General features: G+C 38.5%; 1 protein-coding gene across 2 annotated transcripts; it reads left to right on the top strand.

Annotated features, from left to right (window-relative positions):
- The first annotated feature begins 1,930 nt into the window (after nt 1-1,930).
- On the top strand, nt 1,931-23,269 carry LOC117314808. Of its 2 annotated transcripts, XR_004529607.1 has the most exons (9): nt 1,931-2,351; nt 8,406-8,448; nt 11,744-11,818; nt 15,002-15,118; nt 17,144-17,211; nt 17,780-17,840; nt 18,279-20,313; nt 20,806-21,153; nt 21,201-23,269. XR_004529607.1 is itself a non-coding variant. In XM_033868919.1 (7 exons), the coding sequence occupies exons 2-7, from the start codon at nt 8,433-8,435 to the stop codon at nt 19,850-19,852; spliced, it is 1,911 nt and encodes a 636-aa protein (XP_033724810.1). In that variant the 5' UTR covers nt 1,931-2,351; nt 8,406-8,432; the 3' UTR covers nt 19,853-20,461. The 2 variants fall into 2 exon arrangements, 1 of the variants encoding a protein (XP_033724810.1); XM_033868919.1 differs by lacking the exons at nt 20,806-21,153; nt 21,201-23,269 and having other exon boundaries at nt 18,279-20,461.
- The last annotated feature ends 115 nt before the right edge of the window (nt 23,270-23,384 follow it).

Genomic DNA, 23,384 nt, shown 5'->3' with positions numbered 1-23,384 from the left:
ATCCTCTACATACCCATCCCCCAATACACACTCTACATACCCATCCCCCAATACACCCTCTATATACCCATCCCCCAATACACCCTCTACATACCCATCCCCTAATACACCCTCTACATACCCATTCCCCAATACATCCTCTACATACCCATCCCCCAATACACCCCCTACATACCCATCCCCCAATACACCCCCTACATACCCATCCCCCAATACACACTCTACATACCCATCCCCCAATACACCCTCTACATACCCATCCCCAATACATTCTCTAGATACCCATCCCCAATACACCCTCTACATACCCATCCCCCAATACACCCTCTACATACCCATCCCCCAATACACCCTCTACATACCCATCCCCCAATACTCCTCTACATACCCATCCCCCCAATACACCCTCTACATACCCATCCCCCAATACACCCTCTACATACCCATCCCCCAATACACCCTCTACATACCCATCCCCCAATACACCCTCTACATACCCATCCCCCAATACACCCTCTACATACCCATCCCCCAATACAACCTCTACATACCCATCCCCCAATACACCCTCTATATACCCATCCCCCAATACACCCTCTATATACCCATCCCCCAATACACCCTCTACATACCCATCCCCCAATACACCCTCTATATACCCATCCCCGAATACACACTCTACATACCCATCCCCCAATACACCCTCTACATACCCATCCCCCAATACACCCTCTACATACCCATCCCCCAATACACCCCCTACATACCCATCCCCCAATACACCCTCTACATACCCATCCCCCAATACATTCTCTAGATACCCATCCCCAATACACCCTCTACATACCCATCCCCCAATACACCCTCTATATACCCATCCCCCAATACACCCTTTAACAACCCATCCCCCAATACACCCTCTACATACCCATCCCCCAATACACACTCTACATACCCATCCCCCAATACACCCTCTACATACCCATCCCCAATACACCCTCTACATACCCATCCCCCAATACACCCCCTACATACCCATCCCCCAATAAACACTCTGCATACCCATCCCCCAATACACCCTCTACATACCCATCCCCCAATACATCCTCTACATACCCATCCCCCAATACATCCTCTACATACCCATCCCCTAATACACCCTCTACATACCCATCCCCCAATACACACTCTACATACCCATCCCCCAATACACCCTCTACACACTCACCCCCAATACACCCCTCTACATACCCATCCCCCAATACACCCTCTAAATACCCATCCCCATATACACCCTTAATACGTTTTCAATAGAGCATTCAATTCACGAAGAATATTATGGCATGGTTATATAGATAAATAGATATCCCAGAACTCAGTATTGGAAATCAATTGTAACATAACTATAAATGAAAATGTTTGATCACATCTCAGATACAAGCTTTCTTGGCCTCCTCCTCACTGTAACACTTCCTCGATCTCTTATAGAAATACGTTGCAGATTTTGATGACGTGTCACACACAAGTAGTTTTCGTCGAAAGGAAAACGGAAATTACTCAGGCTTGTGTTGAGCCTCATTTTATTTAGATATGGAGTAATGACACATGGTATTTACGAGGTATTAGACGTCAAACTCCTCCTACTAGGTGTAAAAACTACTTCGAAAAAATAAAAATAAACATATAACGATATTTGGGACTAACATTGTAACGTGAGGAACAGATCAAATAAACATATAACGAGATTTGGGACAAATATTGTAATGTGAGGTACAGATCATAATATATCAAGATTTTACAAACAAGGAAGTACACCGTGTAACAAGTACTGTCTTCATGATATTTACTGATAAATCATATGTCCCATTAATAAAGTCACATGCAACAATTATTTCCTTGTGTGCAATATATACACAGGATTAGACGGGCCAGTTCAGACTGACACCATCCTCTCATCTAAACATGTTGCTCTGCAGTAATGTTTCACTTTAACTTGGTCGATCTTCGTCGAAATGTAAGGAACATGTTTTATTTAGTAACATATTGAGGACATCTTGTAATACACGTGAATCCGTGGGCTCACATCCGGGGCCCGAATCATATTCAAGTTAAACCGGTACACAAAATACGGTGGATAATACCAGCGATCATTTAAAACATTCTAGAGACATCATCAGCATATCTGCTAATATAATCCTGAAGACAGAAAGGTTCAACAGCGTTATGGATACCGGGATTGTTTGATTGACTTGGAGGAGGAAAACTATACACTGTTTACAAGTTTAAAGGTCGTTGATACTATTGTTGATGAAACTACTGTAAAAACTGACATAATTGGAACAGGATACTCGGTAAGTATAAACAATGATGTAGTTACGGTCTTTTAGTATAATAAACTACTATTGAGTATATTTTAACGACAAATATTATGTACAGTATACAGTAGATATAACGTACAAAACGAAGACAAACTATTGAAATACGGGTTTAAGACTTAGCAGATAAGATTGATTGTTTTAGATAATTGACCTGACCTACTGAATTCCAGTTTGTCAACACTTCTTCATTGACCCACTGGAATTCCCAACACTCGTTTACCTATGATCTCGTTTAATGAGTGCATGTGTTAGTTGCTCTGATTGCCATTGTTTCTCCTCATAGCATCATCATTCATCAGGGGCTGAATAAGTTCAGTAATATTCAGTCAAAATGTACTACTTACTGCGGACGTTACTCAACTCTGTAAACATTCTTTATGTAATCTGATGGATATGTTGATGCTCGCTATATTATTTTAATGTTTGACTGTATCTGAAACAACAAACAATACACAAACAGAAACTATATAAACCATAGCATCATCACACCACCACCACGGCGTCAACAAACCACCACAAAATATACCACGGCGTCAACAGACTATTACAAAATATACCACGGCGTCAAAACACCATCACAAAATATACCACGGCGTCAACACACCATCATAAAATATACCACAGCGTCAACAGACCATCACAAAATATACCACGGCGTCAACACACCATCACAAAATATACCACCGCGTCAACACACCATTACAAACTATACCACGGCATCAACACACCATCATAAAATATACCACGGCGTCAACACACCATCACAAAATATATCACAGCACCAACAGACCATCACAAAATATACCACGGCGTCAACAGACTATCACAAAATATACCACGGCGTCAACACAAACACAAAATATACCACGGCATCAACACACCTCACAAAATATACCACGGCGTCATCACACCATCACAAAATATACCACGGCGTCAACACACCATTACAAAATATACCACGGCGTCATCACACCATCACAAAATATACCACGGCGTCAACACACCATCACAAAATATACCACGGCGTCAACACACCATTACAAAATATACCACGGCGTCAACACACCATTACAAAATATACCACGGCATCAACACACCTTGACAAATATACCACGGCCTCAAAATAAAACTGACAAAATATACCATAGCATCAACACATGTTGATACCATTACACAGCGTTATACACATGATCAAAATATACATACCGTCAACATACCATAAGAAAATAAAAACACGGCGCCAACTCACAATGACACAATATACCACAGTGTCGACACACAACACAATATACCACAGTGTCGACACACACAACACAATATACCACAGTGTCAACACACACAACACAATATACCACAGTGTCGACACACACAACACAATATACCACAGTGTCGACACACAACACAATATACCACAGTGTCGACACACAACACAATATACCACAGTGTCGACACACAACACAATATACCACAGTGTCGACACACACACACAATATACCACAGTGTCGACACACAACACAATATACCACAGTGTCGACACACAACACAATATACCACAGTGTCGACACACAACACAATATACCACAGTGTCGACACACACAACACAATATACCACAGTGTCGACACACACAACACAATATACCACAGTGACGACACACACAACACAATATACCACAGTGACGACACACAACACAATATACCACAGTGTCGACACACACAACACAATATACCACAGTGTCGACACACAACACAATATACCACAGTGTCGACAAACATAACACAATATATCACAGTGTCAACACACACAACACAATATAACACAGTGTCAACACACAACACAATATACCACAGTGACGACACACAACACAATATACCACAGTGTCGACACACAACACAATATACCACAGTGTCGACACACACAACACAATATACCACAGTGACGACACACAACACAATATACCACAGTGTCGACACACACAACACAATATACCACAGTGACGACTCACACAACAAAATATACCACAGCGTCAACAGACCATCACAAAATATACCACGGCGTCAACACACCATTACAAAATATACCACGGTGTCAACAGACCATCACAAAATATACCACGGCGTCAACACACCATTACAAAATATACCACGGCGTCATCACACCATCACAAAATATACCACGGCGTCAACACACCATCACAAAATATACCACGGCGTCAACACACCATTACAAAATATACCACGGCGTCAACACACCATTACAAAATATACCACGGCGTCAACACACCTTGACAAATATACCACGGCCTCAAAATAAAACTGACAAAATATACCATAGCATCAACACATGTTGATAACATTTACAACAGCGTTAATACACATGATCAAAATATACCATACCGTCAACATACCATAAGAAAATAAAAACACGGCGCCAACTCACAATGACACAATATACCACAGTGTCGACACACAACACAATATACCACAGTGTCGACACACACAACACAATATACCACAGTGTCAACACACACAACACAATATACCACAGTGTCGACACACACAACACAATATACCACAGTGTCGACACACCACAACAACACAATATACCACAGTGTCGACACACAACACAATATACCACAGTGTCGACACACAACACAATATCACTCACACACAATAGTCCCGATTCACATCACACACAACCACAATATACCACAGTGTCGACAACACAACACAATATACCACAGTGTCGACACACACACACAATATACCACAGTGTCGACACACAACACCAATATACCACAGTGTCGACAACACTACACAACACAACACATGTCAACACAACACAATTACACGTGTCGACACCACACCACACAATACCTCCACCATACCAACAGTGCGACACACAACAACAATATACCACAGTGTCGACACCAACACAACACACATTAAAACAAAAACAAGTGACACACACCAATAACACAACAACACATATACCACAGTGTCAACAACACATCCACACACAATATACCACAGTGTCGACACACACACACATTAACAACAATATACCACAGTGTCGACACACACACACAATATACCACAGTGTCAACCACACAACACAATATACCCACAGTGTCGACACACACAACACATATACCACAGTGTCGACACACAACACAATATACCACATTGTCGACAACACAGACACAATATACCACAAAACCACAGTGGTGTCGACACACAACACATATACCACAGTGGGTCGACACACAACACACATATACCACAGTGTCGACACACAACACAATATACCACAGTGTCGACACACAACACACAATACCACACTGTCGACACACAACACAATATACCACAGTGTCGACACACACCAACACAATATAACCACAGTGTCGACACACACAACACAATATACCACAGTGTCGACACACACGAACACAATATACCACAGTGACGACACACACAACACAATATACCCACAGTGACGACAACACAACACAATATACCACAGTGTCGACACACACAACACAATATACCACAGTGTCGACACACAACACAATATACCACAGTGTCGACAAACATAACACAATATATCACAGTGTCAACACACACAACACAATATAACACAGTGTCAACACACAACACAATATACCACAGTGACGACACACAACACAATATACCACAGTGTCGACACACAACACAATATACCACAGTGTCGACACACACAACACAATATACCACAGTGACGACACACAACACAATATACCACAGTGTCGACACACACAACACAATATACCACAGTGACGACTCACACAAGAAAATATACCACAGTGACGACTCACACAACACAATATACCACAGTGTCGACACACACAACACAATATATCACAGTGTCGACACACAACACAATATACCACAGTGTCGACACACGCAACACAATATACCACAGTGACGACACACACAACACAATATACCACAGTGACGACACACAACACAATATACCACAGTGTCGACACACACAACACAATATACCACAGTGTCGACACACAACACAATATAGAAAAGTGTCGACAAACATAACACAATATATCACAGTGTCAACACACACAACACAATATAACACAGTGTCAACACACAACACAATATACCACAGTGACGACACACAACACAATATACCACAGTGTCGACACACAACACAATATACCACAGTGTCGACACACACAACACAATATACCACAGTGACGACACACAACACAATATACCACAGTGTCGACACACACAACACAATATACCACAGTGTCGACACACAACACAATATACCACAGTGTCGACAAACATAACACAATATATCACAGTGTCAACACACACAACACAATATAACACAGTGTCAACACACAACACAATATACCACAGTGACGACACACAACACAATATACCACAGTGTCGACACACAACACAATATACCACAGTGTCGACACACAACACAATATACCACAGTGTCGACACACACAACACAATATACCACAGTGTCAACACACACAACACAATATACCACAGTGTCGACACACACAACACAATATACCACAGTGTCGACACACAACACAATATACCACAGTGTCGACACACAACACAATATACCACAGTGTCGACACACAACACAATATACCACAGTGTCGACACACACAACACAATATACCACAGTGTCGACACACAACACAATATACCACAGTGTCGACACACAACACAATATACCACAGTGTCGACACACAACACAATATACCACAGTGTCGACACACACAACACAATATACCACAGTGTCGACACACACAACACAATATACCACAGTGTCGACACACGTAACACAATATACCACAGTGACGACACACACAACACAATATACCACAGTGACGACACACAACACAATATACCACAGTGTCGACACACACAACACAATATACCACAGTGTCGACACACAACACAATATACCACAGTGTCGACAAACATAACACAATATATCACAGTGTCAACACACACAACACAATATAACACAGTGTCAACACACAACACAATATACCACAGTGACGACACACAACACAATATACCACAGTGTCGACACACAACACAATATACCACAGTGTCGACACACACAACACAATATACCACAGTGACGACACACAACACAATATACCACAGTGTCGACACACACAACACAATATACCACAGTGACGACTCACACAAGAAAATATACCACAGTGACGACTCACACAACACAATATACCACAGTGTCGACACACACAACACAATATATCACAGTGTCGACACACAACACAATATACCACAGTGTCGACAAACATAACACAATATATCACAGTGTCAACACACACAACACAATATACCACAGTGACGACACACACAACACAATATACTACAGTGACGACACACATAACACAATATACCACAGTGTCGACACACACAACACAATATACCACAGTGACGACACACAAAACACAACCTACCAAAACGTAAATGTATATTGTCAACATGCAAAAGCCCGAATTCACAGTTATAAATCTGCCAAACATTGCATACAATAACAGTTAATGAGTATATTTTATGTACATCTGAGCAAAACCGTCTCTCCGGTATTAAAATATGAATGTTAATCAAGGTGAAAAACTCAGAGAAAACAAGTGTAGACCAAATAAGTTGAAATATAATACATTATAAGGATGATTTCTCTAATCGTAGACGTAAGTTTAAAATCTGAAACCGGGATATAAATCGTTATCTAAGTACGTTTGTCCATAACCTCTCGACAGTCTGGAGTTACATAGAAGGAAGTGAAAGTTATGTTTGTTAAAGATGGTAAAGGGTATACAGTTTGGTATCCTACTGGGGCTAACATACTACCAGAGAGGGATTACATTAGGGTTAAAGCCGATAGGTGAATATCCCTAGATACTGAATATTGTGTCTAATATTTAATCACAATCACCCTTTTATGTATTTGGATTTCAGATTAATGTTACAAACAAAGCCAAAGATATGTCGACATTTGAAGGTAAGGAAACCAATATTGTGGTGTTTTCGGACATTTTATAATGCAATATGTAGAAGCATCGTATGCATTCGAGTATGAATTGTAAATGGTTACTGGAAATACTTTTTTTTGGACTAAAAAATAAATAAGAAGTAATTTAAATAATTTACAAAGGCATATAGTACAAAGAAGAACATATATTTGCAATAGAATAATATTTATAGGACATATATTGATATGATGTGACCTGTATCCCTGCTTTAATGGGTAGAACGCACTTAACATTGAAACCTGCATCTACAACATGTAATGTGAGTTCTTCCTATATCTCGCGGGCAACACGTTTATTTATGAAATTAACATTTGTGGTCGGCTGTCTTGTGGGAAGACTATAAGCAATTTCATTTACATAAATGTGTAAATACATAGAATATCGTTTTTCCAATGTTTTTGCAAAAAGATGCATGTTACATGAAAATTATAAATAAGAGCAACGTTATCACTTTTATAGGAATTATCAAGTCAATGCTGACAGTAGGAGTGAATACAACTGACAAATATACCTCTCGGTGTAAACTTACCTCTCGGTGAAAACTTACCTCTCGGTGTATACTTACCTCTCGTTATATACTTACCTCTCGGTATATACTTACCTCTCGGTGTATACTTACCTCTCGGTGTAAACTTACCTCTCGGTGTATACTTACCTCTCGTTATATACTTACCTCTCGGTATATACTTACCTCTCGGTGTATAATTACCTCTCGGTATATACTTACCTCTCGTTATATACTTACCTCTCGGTATATACTTACCTCTCGGTGTATACTTACCTCTCGGTATATACTTACCTCTCGGTATATACTTACCTTTGGGTATATACTTACCTCTCGGTGTATACTTCCCTCTCGGTGTATACTTACCTCTCGGTATATACTTACCTCTCGTTATATACTTACCTCTCGGTGTATACTTACCTCTCAGTGTATACTTACCTCTCGGTATATACTTACCTCTCGGTGTATACTTACCTCTCGGTGTATACTTACCTCTCGGTATATACTTGCCTCTCGTTATTTACTTACCTCTCGGTGTATACTTACCTCTCGGTGTATACTTACCTCTCGGTGTATACTTACCTCTCGGTATATACTTACCTCTCGATATATACTTACCTCTCGGTATATACTTCCCCCTCGTTATTTACTTACCTCTCGGTATATACTTACCTCTCGGTGTATACTTACCTCTCGGTATATACTTCCCCCCCGTTATTTACTTACCTCTCGGTATATACTTACCTCTCGGTATATACTTACCTCTCGCTGTATACTTACCTCTCGGTGTATACTTACCTCTCGATATATACTTACCTCTCGGTATATACTTCCCCCTCGTTATTTACTTACCTCTCGGTATATACTTACCTCTCGGTGTATACTTCCCCTTCGTTATATACTTACCTCTCGGTATATACTTACCTCTCGGTATATACTTACCTCTCGGTGTATACTTATCTCTCGGTGTATACTTACCTCTCGGTGTATACTTACCTCTCGGTGTATACTTACCTCTCGGTATTTACTTACCTCTCGTTATATACTTACCTCTCGGTGTATACTTACCGCTCGGTATATACTTACCTCTCGGTATATACTTACCTCTCGGTGTATACTTACCTCTCGGTATATACTTACCTCTCGATATATACTTACCTCTCGGTATATACTTCCCCCTCGTTATTTACTTACCTCTCGGTGTATACTTACCTCTCGGTATATACTTACCTCTCGGTATTTACTTACCTCTCGGTGTATACTTACCTCTCGGTATTTACTTACCTCTAGGTATATACTTACCTCTCGATATATACTTACCTCTCGGTATATACTTACCTCTCGGTGTATACTTACCTCTCGGTATATACTTACCTCTCGGTATTTACTTACCTCTCGGTATATACTTACCTCTCGGTATATACTTACCTCTCGATATATACTTACCTCTCGGTATTTACTTACCTCTCGGTGTATACTTACCTCTCGGTGTATACTTACCTCTCGGTATATACTGACCTCTCGATATATACTTACCTCTCGGTATATACTTACCTCTCGGTGTATACTTACCTCTCGGTATATACTTACCTCTCGGTGTATACTTACCTCTCGGTATATACTTACCTCTCGGTATTTACTTACCTCTCGGTATATACTTACCTCTCGGTGTATACTTACCTCTCGGTATATACTTACCTCTCGGTGTATACTTACCTCTCGGTGTATACTTACCTCTCGGTATATACTTACCTCTCGGTATATACTTCCCCCTCGTTATTTACTTACCTCTCGGTTTGTATTCATCTCTCATCACACAACGATAGAAAAGTATTTGTTTGTCTGCTCTTTTTTATATTAAGTTGAAGATCCTAAATGCATTGACGTAACAAAGTTCTTAGCGGTATATTCTTCTATTGTGGAATTTTTAAATTGCTCATCTTTTGATCTAGATCTGACTAGGAATGAGTTGGGTAGGGATGTGACAAAATTGTGTTAAGGTTTACAATATAAAACCCCACTTATAAAGACGGATAGGACACACTTATAATACACAACTGAGAGCACAGCCTGACCCCGGTAAACACTTACACCAGGTTCAATCGAGATTCATCACATTACTTATATTCTTAAGTTCCACTCCACTGTTTTAATCGTGAGCAGGATATTGTGACAAGATGAGGTCCTTGTTCGGTATTTTGATATCGTCAAATGTATACACGGAAAGTTTAATAAGATAAGATTAACACTGTGTATCCATAATTACCTCACCCAGAAATAGTAAAAAGCGCCTAACACGTCAGGTAGGAAATACAAATGATTGAATCGGTCTGGTAAAAGGTAAAAACAAAATCACAAAGTTGTTAAAACTAAGACATCCAGATAAATATATTCAATGGTTCACACAGTATATCCAGATAAATATTCAACAGGTGTTTTACACGATGCATCTAGATAAATATTCATTATGTGTTTTAAACGATACATCCAGATAAATTTTCATTAGTTGTATAACACGAAATATTCAGATTTATATTCATTAGGTGTTTATATGATACATCCTGACAAAAATAACAAAAAAAAGGTTTTGCCACGTAAGGCCTCCGGGCACACAAATACTGACTATTGAAGTAAAACAGATAAAAGATGTAACATTTAAATAAGAAAGGAACACTTAAGTTTTATTTACTTTGAGGCAAAGTAGACATGTGACATTATATAGCGTTAATATTTTGTAACTTTTAAAATCATTTGTTTAGAAAACCTGCCGATTGTCGGAGTGAATGATTTAGCTAACACTGTTGCAGAAGGATACTTGGAGAAGAAACGCAAAGGTAATTATGTCGGGTTACACTGTAACATTCTGTATTAACAGTATGTAATTATGTCGGGTTACACTGTAACTTCTGTATTAACAGTATGTAATTATGTCGGGTTAACTGTAACACTCTGTATTAACAGTATGTAATTATGTCGAGTTACACTGTAACACTCTGTATTAACAGTATGTAATTATGTCGGGTTAACTGTAACACTCTGTATTTACAGTATGTAATTATGTCGGGTTACACTGTAACCCTCTGTATTAACAGTATGTAATTATGTCGGGTTACACTGTAACACTCTGTATTAACAGTATGTAATTATGTCGGATTACACTGTAACATTCTGTATTAACAGTATGTAATTATGTCGGGTGACACTGTAACATTCTGTATTAACAGTATGTAATTATGTCGGGTAACACTGTAACACTCTGTATTAACAGTATGTAATTATGTCGAGTTATACTGTAACACTCTGTATTAACAGTATGTATTTATGTCGGGTTACACTGTAACATTCTGTATTAACAGTATGTAATTATGTCGGGTTACACTGTAACATTCTGTATTAACAGTATGTAATTATGTCGGGTTACACTGTAACACTCTGTATTAACAGTATGTAATTATGTCGGGTTACACTGTATCACTCTGTATTAACAGTATGTAATTATGTCGGGTTACACTGTAACACTCTGTATTAACAGTATGTAATTATGTCGGGTTACACTGTAACACTCTGTATTAACAGTATGTAATTATGTCGGGTTACACTGTAACACTCTGTATTAACAGTATGTAATTATGTCGGGTTACACTGTAACACTCTGTATTAACAGTATGTAATTATGTCGGTTACACTGTAACACTCTGTATTAACAGTATATAATTATGTCGGGTTACACTGTAACACTCTGTATTAACAGTATGTAATTATGTCGGGTTACACTGTATCACTCTGTATTAACAGTATGTAATTATGTCGGGTTACACTGTACCCCTCTGTATTAACAGTATGTAATTATGTCGGGTAACACTGTAACACTCTGTATTAACAGTATGTAATTATGTCGGGTTACACTGTACCCCTCTGTATTAACAGTATGTAATTATGTCGGGTTACACTGTAACACTCTGTATTAACAGTATATAATTATGTCGGGTTACACTGTAACACTCTGTATTAACAGTATGTAATTATGTCGGGTTACACTGTAACACTCTGTATTAACAGTATGTAATTATGTCGGGTTACACTGTAACACTCTGTATTAACAGTATGTAATTATGTCGGGTTACACTGTAACACTCTGTATTAACAGTATGTAATTATGTCGGGTTACACTGTAACACTCTGTATTAACAGTATGTAATTATGTCGGGTTACACTGTAACACTCTGTATTAACAGTATGTAATTATGTCGGTTACACTGTAACACTCTGTATTAACAGTATGTAATTATGTCGGGTTACACTGTAACACTCTGTATTAACAGTATGTAATTATGTCGGGTTACACTGTAACACTCTGTATTAACAGTATGTAATTATGTCGGGTTACACTGTAACACTCTGTATTAACAGTATGTAATTATGTCGGGTTACACTGTAACACTCTGTATTAACAGTATGTAATTATGTCGGGTAACACTGTAACCCTCTGTATTAACAGTATGTAATTATGTCGGGTTACACTGTAACACTCTGTATTAACAGTATATAATTATGTCGGGTTACACTGTAACACTCTGTATTAACAGTATGTAATTATGTCGGGTTACACTGTAACACTCTGTATTAACAGTATGTAATTATGTCGGGTTACACTGTAACACTCTGTATTAACAGTATGTAATTATGTCGGGTTAGACTGTAACATTCTGTATTAACAGTATGTAATTATGTCGGGTTACACTGTAACACTCTGTATTAACAGTATGTAATTATGTCGGGTTACACTGTAACACTCTGTATTAACAGTATGTAATTATGTCGGGTTACACTGTAACATTCTGTATTAACAGTATGTAATTATGTCGGGTTACACTGTAACACTCTGTATTAACAGTATATAATTATGTCGGGTTAGACTGTAACACTCTGTATTAACAGTATATAATTATGTCGGGTTACACTGTAACATTCTGTATTAACAGTATGTAATTATGTCGGGTAACACTGTAACATTCTGTATTAACAGTATATAATTATATCGGGGTACACCTTAACACCCTGTATTAACAGTATATAATTATGTCGGGGTACACCTTAACACCCTGTATTAACAGTATGTAATTATGTCGGGTTACACTGTAACACTCTGTATTAACAGTATGTAATTATGTCGGGTTACACTGTAACACTCTGTATTAACAGTATGTAATTATGTCGGGTTACACTGTAACACTCTGTATTAACAGTATGTAATTATGTCGAGTTACACTGTAGCACTCTGTATAAACAGTATGTAATTATGTCGGGTTACACTGTAGCACTGTTTATTAACAGTATATGATTAAACAATAACTGAGCTATTCTAAACATATTGTTTCCATGCCCTCATTACCATGCATCATCCTATCAATACCTAATACCATTTTGTGACGTTTTTGTTTTCTCTTTCACTTAGTTTTAATCCGTTTATCCTACTTTTACTGTTTACGAGCTATCAACATTATAAACTAAAAAACATTAATATCATATAAATTAGGAAACAGATGTGTTGTACTAAGTTAGACGATCCCGATAAAATGTGTTGATTCTGAATTGGACAAAGTGTACCTCCTGACACAACTAGTTTCCGTCCGTCATTGTCAATAGGGCTCCAAGCCAACGCGATCCCACTTCCTTCCTACCACTCATAAATAAATACCAAAAAATGAAGTGAAATGATAAGATAAACATTTCCGGTTCCAAAAACTATTGTGTACTGTAATATTAAAAGTATTGAGCTGGTTCACATGTCCATTTTTTTTTTAAACCTTGAGGGTTAAAATCACGTGGTCAAGGCCACTTGGTACACATAAACGGGGTTTAAACAGTGTAGATAAAAAGATAAAATATAAAACACAAAAAGATAAAATACCCAAAATAAGTGCTTCACAACGAGACATATATAAACTGCTGTTTGTACATTGATATTATTTATTACTGCAATAATATTTCATAAGATCCTGTGTTTTCTTATTCAGAAAAAAAGTTCCGGAGTGAAAAGTTACAGAAGAGGTGGTGCGTCATCCAGGATAATAACTTCTACTATTTCGTCAAACCTAATGATCTGAAACAGAAAGGGAGCTTCAGCCTCAAAGGTACGCCCATACAGAGTCCCAATGATCTCTGTACTCTGTGTGTTCAGCCTCAAAGGTACGCCCATACAGAGTCCCAATGATCTCTGTACTCTGTGTGTTCAGCCTCAAAGGTACGCCCATACAGAGTCCCAATGATCTCTGTACTCTGTGTGTTCAGCCTCAAAGGTACGCCCATACAGAGTCCCAATGATCTCTGTACTCTGTGTGTTCAGCCTCAAAGGTACGCCCATACAGAGTCCCAATGATCTCTGTACTCTGTGTGTTCAGCCTCAAAGGTACGCCCATACAGAGTCCCAATGATCTCTGTACTCTGTGTGTTCAGCCTCAAAGGTACGCCCATACAGAGTCCCAATGATCTCTGTACTCTGTGTGTTCAGCCTCAAAGGTACGCCCATACAGAGTCCCAATGATCTCTGTACTCTGTGTGTTCAACCTCAAAGGTACGCCCATACAGAGTCCCAATGATCTCTGTACTCTGTGTGTTCAACCTCAAAGGTACGCCCATACAGAGTCCCAATGATCTCTGTACTCTGTGTGTTCAACCTCAAAGGTACGCCCATACAGAATCTCAATGATCTCTGTACTCTGTGTGTTCAGCCTCAAAGGTACGCCCATACAGAGTCCCAATGATCTCTGTACTCTGTGTGTTCAACCTCAAAGGTACGCCCATACAGAGTCCCAATGATCTCTGTACTCTGTGTGTTCAACCTCAAAGGTACGCCCATACAGAGTCCCAATGATCTCTGTACTCTATGTTCAACCTCAAATGTAAACTCATAGAGTCAGAACAGTCTCTGTATTCTGTGTGGTCAGCCTAAAAGGTAGGTTGATATCTTCTTTCTGTATGGTCTGCCTCAAAGGTAGGCTGATCTCTGCTTTCTTTGCGGTCAGCCTCAAAGGTACATTGTAGGCTGATAACTTAATTCCGTATGGTAAGCCTCAATGGTAGGCCGATATCTTCATTCTGTGTGCTCAGCCTCAAAGATAGTCTGATATCTTCATTCCGTATGATCAGCCTCAAAGGTAGACTGATATCTTCATTCTGTGTGGTCAGCCTCAAAGGTAGGCTGATATCTTCATTCTGTGTGGTCAGCCTCAAAGGTAGGCTGATGTCTTCATTCTGTGTGGTCAGCCTCAAAGGTAGGCTGATATCTTCATTCTGTGTGGTCAGCCTAAAAGGTAGGCTGATATCTTCATTCTGTATGGTCAGCCTCAAAGGTAGGCTGATATCTTCTCTCTGTTCGGTCAGCCTCAAAGGTAGGCTGATATCTTCTCTCTGTGCGGTCAGCCTCAAAGGTAGGCTGATATCTTCTCTCTGTGCGGTCAGCCTCAAAGGTAGGCTGATATCTTCTCTCTGTGCGGTCAGCTTCAAAGGTAGACTGATATCTTCATTCTGTGTGGTCAGCCTCAAAGGTAGGCTGATGTCCTCATTCTGTATGATCAGCCTCAAAGGTAGACTGATATCTTCATTCTGTTCGGTCAGCCTCAAAGGTAGACTGATATCTTCATTCTGTTCGGTCAGCCTCAAAGGTAGGCTGATATCTTCTCTCTGTGCGGTCAGCCTCAAAGTTAGGTTGATGTCTTCATTCTGTGCGGTAAGTCTCAAAAGCAATCCCATACAGTCACCACAATATCTATTTTCTGTCGGTACGTATAATACTCTCCTTGATATCAGATATTTGTAATCAAGCAATAACAATCAATATATTAAGATAGATATTGATACGTATGTATATTTAATTGATATTACTACGTATTTACCTTCTGATGTGATACCCACTGGTTAGGAGAACATTTTATATTGTGTACGATATATTTAAAAGACAAAGACATAAATGTGTAAATTCAAAGCCAAATCAAACACACGTCGTGTAAAATGAGTGATAATTCTGACAGGCGGATGTGTTACTGAATACTTATTTGACATGAGCATTTATAGCAAAATAGTCACAGTTTATCTACTAAAACAATGCTTTAGAAACATGAAGATCATAGGTAAATCTAATGTTCTGTATCTCTGTTTAGGTTATTCGTTCCATAGGCTTGGTGACCTGTCATTCTCTGTTGTGTGTGAAGGGAGAAGACATTATGAGGTATGTCTTAATAAGTTTTGTTTTTTTTTGGGTTTCCAGTTATAATATTCACACGTGGCGTAATATTACTGTGATACTGAGGGGATTAGATCATACCAATTTAACACACAATGGAAAAGGTGGGAAGTATGTAGTAAGACAGTAATTATGATTTCTTGACGATCGGGACTTCTTAAACCAACACTTCGCTTTGATGTAAAAATACCTTGTTACTCGAAAACCATGTATAACTTTCACATACTATCTTGGTGGAAAATATTAGTTTCACTTATTCGCTTTAGAAGGGATAGATATGACAGTACAAACCGCAATATCATTAAATTAATTAATCATGATAAAAATGTGTTCAGTCCAAGTGCATATAATGAGTCTGTTACCGTAGTATATATATAAATAATATATATATAACATAACAACACAACTGACGAAGGAAGACTACAGTAATATACTCTACTTTATGAAGTACTATGTTTATACCTTTATATAGATAGACATATTTGCTGTATATGTAAATTATTTAATGTCACATTTATAAAGATCACTGTTAATTGTGTATACCAATATCCAGTTTGTAGCGCCTTCAAAAGAAGAAGCAGAGAAATGGAGAAAGGCTATTGTGAAAGCAAGTGGTAAGTTAGGTATATTACTTGAGGGAACACAATATTCTGTTATACTGGTACAATATCTGTGTTGGTAATTTAACATTAGCTATATAAGTATTCTCATGTCGTTCTAGCAGGAAACTTTCAATTGAGATAATCAGCAGTGCTTCAATTGATTTAAGATTGGGTTTTTTTGTTTTTGTTTTTTTGTTTTTGTTTTTTTTTTAAACAAATATCAGAAGTAAATAAAGATAGATAAAAAAAATCTTGTTACGTCTTCGTGGTAAAACAGTCCCGACAATACTGATATGATAGCTACCTTTGCAGTAAAACAATACTGACTATATAGTTATCTTTGTCCTAAAACAATACTGACTTTATAGTTATATTCGTCCTAAAACAATTCGGACGAAATACGGCAATTATCTTCATTATTTGTATATTTCGTAAGTTTAATTGTTACAGCATCAAAGAAAGTGTTAAGAAAAAGTGATAGCTGCCCTGGCATCGATCCGACACCTCCAGTATCGCCTACACGGGATCGCTCCGTCAGTATTCCTTCAGATAGCAAATCCGTGGGAATACCGCCGAAAATAAAGGCCCGATCGCACACTCCGGATCCTTTCGGTAAGAGTCCAAACTTGAATTCGCGAGACAGATCAAACACACTTGGAAGAGAAGGTCGAAGTGAAACTCGGCCTAATCCACGAAGCGCCCTACTCAAGAAAACACAATCCTCGCCATACACTGACAAAAGTTTTAAACCAACACTAGTCTCTACAAAGAAACAAAGTGTAGATGAGTACGGTTATGCAAAAGTTAAAGCCAGTAAGGGGAGCCACTCCTCTTTAGATAGATTGGAAAAGAATGAAACCATTAGGACTCAACATTGGTGTAGCAGTAGTGAGGACAGCGACTCAGATTACGATACTGTTGACCCCGTGCGTCCAATACCAATCCCACGGTCTAAACCAGTTCAAAACATCTTATCCAGGCCGGGACTAGAAAATCAAAGAAACCTTTCTCTTAATAGGCGGCAAATGCCTGTTCCACCTCCGAAGTCTAACAGTCCAGTTAGTAGTGATGACGAAGAAGAATACGACATCCCGGATGAATCACTTCTCCGTCCTGAATCGGATTATGACATTGCTGGAAATTATCTTCGCAAGAAAAAAGAAAATCTTGTCAAAACAGATAGTGCAAAAGAAGATTACATCAATGCATCAAAATTAAAGTTAAAGTCAAATCAGCTTACCACATCGTCATGTAAACTAGATATTAAACAAGATATGGACAAATCTCGTTATGGTATACCGACGGATGAAACTGTGCGAACAGATCAGGAAGAAGAAGAAGAAGAAGAAGAGTATTATATGGATACATCAAAAATAGCTACTTTGCCGAATACGAAAAGAAGACAGAAGACAACAACTGATCTAGCCGCAGTCACCAGTAAACTCAACAGTATCCCAGTTCAAGACGATGTATATATCGAGCATTCTTCTGGACCTCTTCTAATGAATTCTGACGACAGCGAATCTCTTTATTTTATTCCGATGGATGAAACTGTGCATTTGCAAAATGCCGAACCTACTCACTGTCAACCGGAATTCGAGGAAGAAAACCCATACTTCGAACCTGTCTCCGACGTGGTAGAATCAAGTCAAACACCAGAATTGCAAATGGCGATAGCTAGAAGCACATCTGTAGAGGGAAGCACTGCAATAAGTCACGCATCGAATAAACTACCTCGAACGCCCAGTCGAAATAGTGATGGTTATTCCAAACCTGAGGATGTCGCACTTCTTAAACGTAAGCCATCAGCATCAGATACCAAAAAGAGCAATCTCTTCACTGACGACTCGGTCATATATGTTAATCTTCCATGTGTCATGTCAGAAACCTCGCAGAGTAAACAGACGGCGCGGCAAGACCATGTCCACTCTAGCACAAAGAAACTGCACAATGCGAAACTGAAAGATAGTGTAGATGATAGTAGTTATTCTGATTCTGATGACTATGACTACAGTGAGTATTAACGTTGGATATGAAGCATCCTGTTTATCTTGACGATGGACATGATGCAAACGGCGAGGGTAGGCTATGTTAAACATGTGCGGTTAACACAATTTGATATTTAAATAGGTTCGCTGTTTTACACAAAGTGAGAGCACTTTACTACGAGTGCTGTAGTGATAACATGTAGAGCAAATATTACTATTTGAGTGCCGTGTTCAAAGTGCTGTCTAGTAGACGACAATGGATAAGCGTGCAACAGACAATTCACTACTTATGTAAAAGTGTCAAAGTTCTAGCGTGAGTAGACAATGGATTATGTGTGTCGAGGTGTTAACAAAAGTGACCAACGGTTAACTAGGTGTGTCGAGGTGTTAACGCTAGTAACAGACAGTTAACTATGTGTGTCGAGGTGTTAACACAAGTGACCAACAGTTAACTAGGTGTGTCGAGGTGTTAACGCTAGTAACAGACAGTTAACTAGGTGTGTCGAGGTGTTAACAAAAGTGACCAACGGTTAACTAGGTGTGTCGAGGTGTTAACGCTAGTAACAGACAGTTAACTATGTGTGTCGAGGTGTTAACACAAGTGACCAACAGTTAACTAGGTGTGTCGAGGTGTTAACGCTAGTAACAGACAGTTACCTGGGTGTGTCGAGGTGTTAACAAAAGTGACCAACGGTTAACTAGGTGTGTCGAGGTGTTAACGCTAGTAACAGACAGTTAACTATGTGTGTCGAGGTGTTAACACAAGTGACCAACAGTTAACTAGGTGTGTCGAGGTGTTAACGCTAGTAACAGACAGTTAACTATGTGTGTCGAGGTGTTAACACAAGTGACCAACAGTTAACTAGGTGTGTCGAGGTGTTAACGCTAGTAACAGACAGTTAACCAGGTGTGTCGAGGTGTTAACAAAAGTGACCAACGGTTAACTAGGTGTGTCGAGGTGTTAACAAAAGTGACCAACGGTTAACTAGGTGTGTCGAGGTATTAAAGCTAGTAACAGACAGTTAACTAGGTGTGTCGAGGTGTTGGCGCTAGTAACAGACAGTTACCTGGGTGTGTCGAGGTGTTGGCGCTAGTAACAGACAGTTACCTGGGTGTGTCGAGGTGTTAACGCTGGTGACAGACAGTTACCTAGGTATGTCGAGGTATCAGCGTAGATGTTAATGCAAGTAACAGACAATTAACTTGGTAAGTTGAGGTGTTAACGCGTATTACAGACAATGGACATGGTGTTTCAATGTGTTAGCGTGAGTGACAGACAAAACAAATGGACTAGGTGTATCAATGTGTTAGAGTGACAGACAAAACAAATGGACTAGGTATATCATTGTGTTAACTTGAGTGACAGACAAAACAAATGGACTAGGTATATCAATGTGTTAGAGTGACAGACAAAACAAATGGACTAGGTATATCAATGTGTTAGAGTGACAGACAAAGCAAATGGACTAGGTATATCAATGTGTTAACGTGAGTGACAGACAAAACAGATGGAATAGGTGTATCAATGTGTTAACGTGAGTGACAGACAAAACAAATGGACTAGGTATATCAATGTGTTAGAGTGACAGTCAAAACAAATGGACTAGGTATATCAATGTGTTAGAGTGACAGACAAAGCAAATGGACTAGGTATATCAATGTGTTAACGTGAGTGACAGACAAAACAAATGGACTAGGTATATCAATGTGTTAACGTGAGTGACAGACAAAACAAATGGACTAGGTATATCAATGTGTTAGAGTGACAGACAAAACAAATGGACTAGGTATATCAATGTGTTATAGTGACAGACAAAACAGATGGAATAGGTGTGTCAATGTGTTAACGTGAGTGACAGACAAAACAAATGGACTAGGTATATCAATGTGTTAAAGTGACAGACAAAGCAAATGGACTAGGTGTGTCAATGTGTTAACGCGGACGGATATATATATTTTTGCCACATGAAATTATTTGAATTATTAAGTTGCTTCCCCCTTTTCATCTGATTACTGTTGTTACATATGTATTTGCTATTAATAACAGTTCACCATTAATATGTTTTGTAGAAGGCGAACAATTTACCATAAATATGTTTTGTAGAAGGGAGCAACTTATCATTAATATGTTTTGTAGAAGGCGAACAATTTACCATTAATATGTTCTGTTGAAGGCGAACAATTTATCATTAATATGTTCTGTTGAAGGCGAACAATTTACCATTAATATGTTTTGTAGAAGGCGAACAATTTACCATTAATATGTTTTGTAGAAGGCGAACAATTTACCATTAATATGTTCTGTTGAAGGCGAACAATTTACCATTAATATGTTTTGTAGAAGGCGAACAATTTACCATTAATATGTTTTGTAGAAGGCGAACAATTTACCATTAATATGTTCTGTAGATGGCGAACAATTTACCATTAATATGTTTTGTAGAAGGCGAACAATTTACCATTAATATGTTCTGTTGAAGGCGAACAATTTACCATTAATATGTTTTGTAGAAGGCGAACAATTTACCATTAATATGTTCTGTAAAAAGCGAACAATTTACCATTAGTATGTACTGTAAAAAGCGAACAATTTACCATAAATATGTTCTGTAGATGGCGAACAATTTACTATTATTATGAATTGTTGAAGGCGAACAATTTACTATAAATATGTACTGTAAAAAGCGAACAATTTACCATAAATTTACTATTATTATGAATTGTTGAAGGCGAACAATTTACTATAAATATGTACTGTAAAAAGCGAACAATTTACCATAAATTTACTATTATTATGAATTGTTGAAGGCGAACAATTTACTATAAATATACATGTATACTATACAAGGGGAATAATTTACCATTTGTACATATTGTAGAATGGGAACAATGTATCAATATTATTTAGTGTAGAAAGTGAACAATTTACCAGAATCATTCCTTGCCATGTTTCGATTCTGGTTGCCGTTATTACACAATACCATAGTTACTAAGATAGACGTTCTACTCATAATCAAAATTCCCACTTGGCCACTTGTATATGAGAGGTCTATATGAACGGTGTATATGAGAAGTGTATATGAGAGGTGTATAATGAGGGTTGTATATAGGAGGTGTAGATGAGAAGTGTATATGAGGGGTGTATATAAGGGTTTATATAAGGGGTGTGTGTGGGAGGTGTAAATGAGGGTTGTATATGAGTGGAGTATATGAGGGGTGTATATGAAAGGTGTTTATGAGAAGTGTATATGAGAAGTGTATATGAGACGTGTATAATGAGGGTTGTATATAGGAGGTGTAGATGAGAAGTGTATATGTAAGGTGTATATGAGGGTTTATATAAGGGGTGTGTGTGGGGGAGGTTTAAATGAGGGTTGTATATGAGTGGAGTATATGAGGGGTGTATATGAGAGGTGTATATGAGAAGTGTGTATGAGAAGTGTATATGAGGGGTGTATATAGGGTGTATATAAGGGTGTGTGGGGGTGTATATTGGGGTGTATATGAGGGTGTAATGAGGGGTGTATATGTGTTTTGGGTGTATATGGGGTGTATATGAGGGGTGTAT

The sequence above is a fragment of the Pecten maximus genome, chromosome 2, assembly GCF_902652985.1.
Source record: "Pecten maximus chromosome 2, xPecMax1.1, whole genome shotgun sequence".
Lineage (NCBI taxonomy): Eukaryota > Metazoa > Mollusca > Bivalvia > Pectinida > Pectinidae > Pecten > Pecten maximus.
The sequence above is the reverse complement of the archived record's forward strand: the minus strand, read 5'-3'. Positions and strand labels throughout refer to the sequence as shown.

Excerpts from the sequence above, each read along its gene's own strand:
- LOC117314808 (XM_033868919.1), top strand. Across the intron at positions 11,819-15,001 it reads CTTGGAGAAGAAACGCAAAG|AAAAAAAGTTCCGGAGTGAA; the intron begins GTAATTATGTCG and ends TTTCTTATTCAG. Across the intron at positions 17,212-17,779 it reads AAGGGAGAAGACATTATGAG|TTTGTAGCGCCTTCAAAAGA; the intron begins GTATGTCTTAAT and ends ACCAATATCCAG.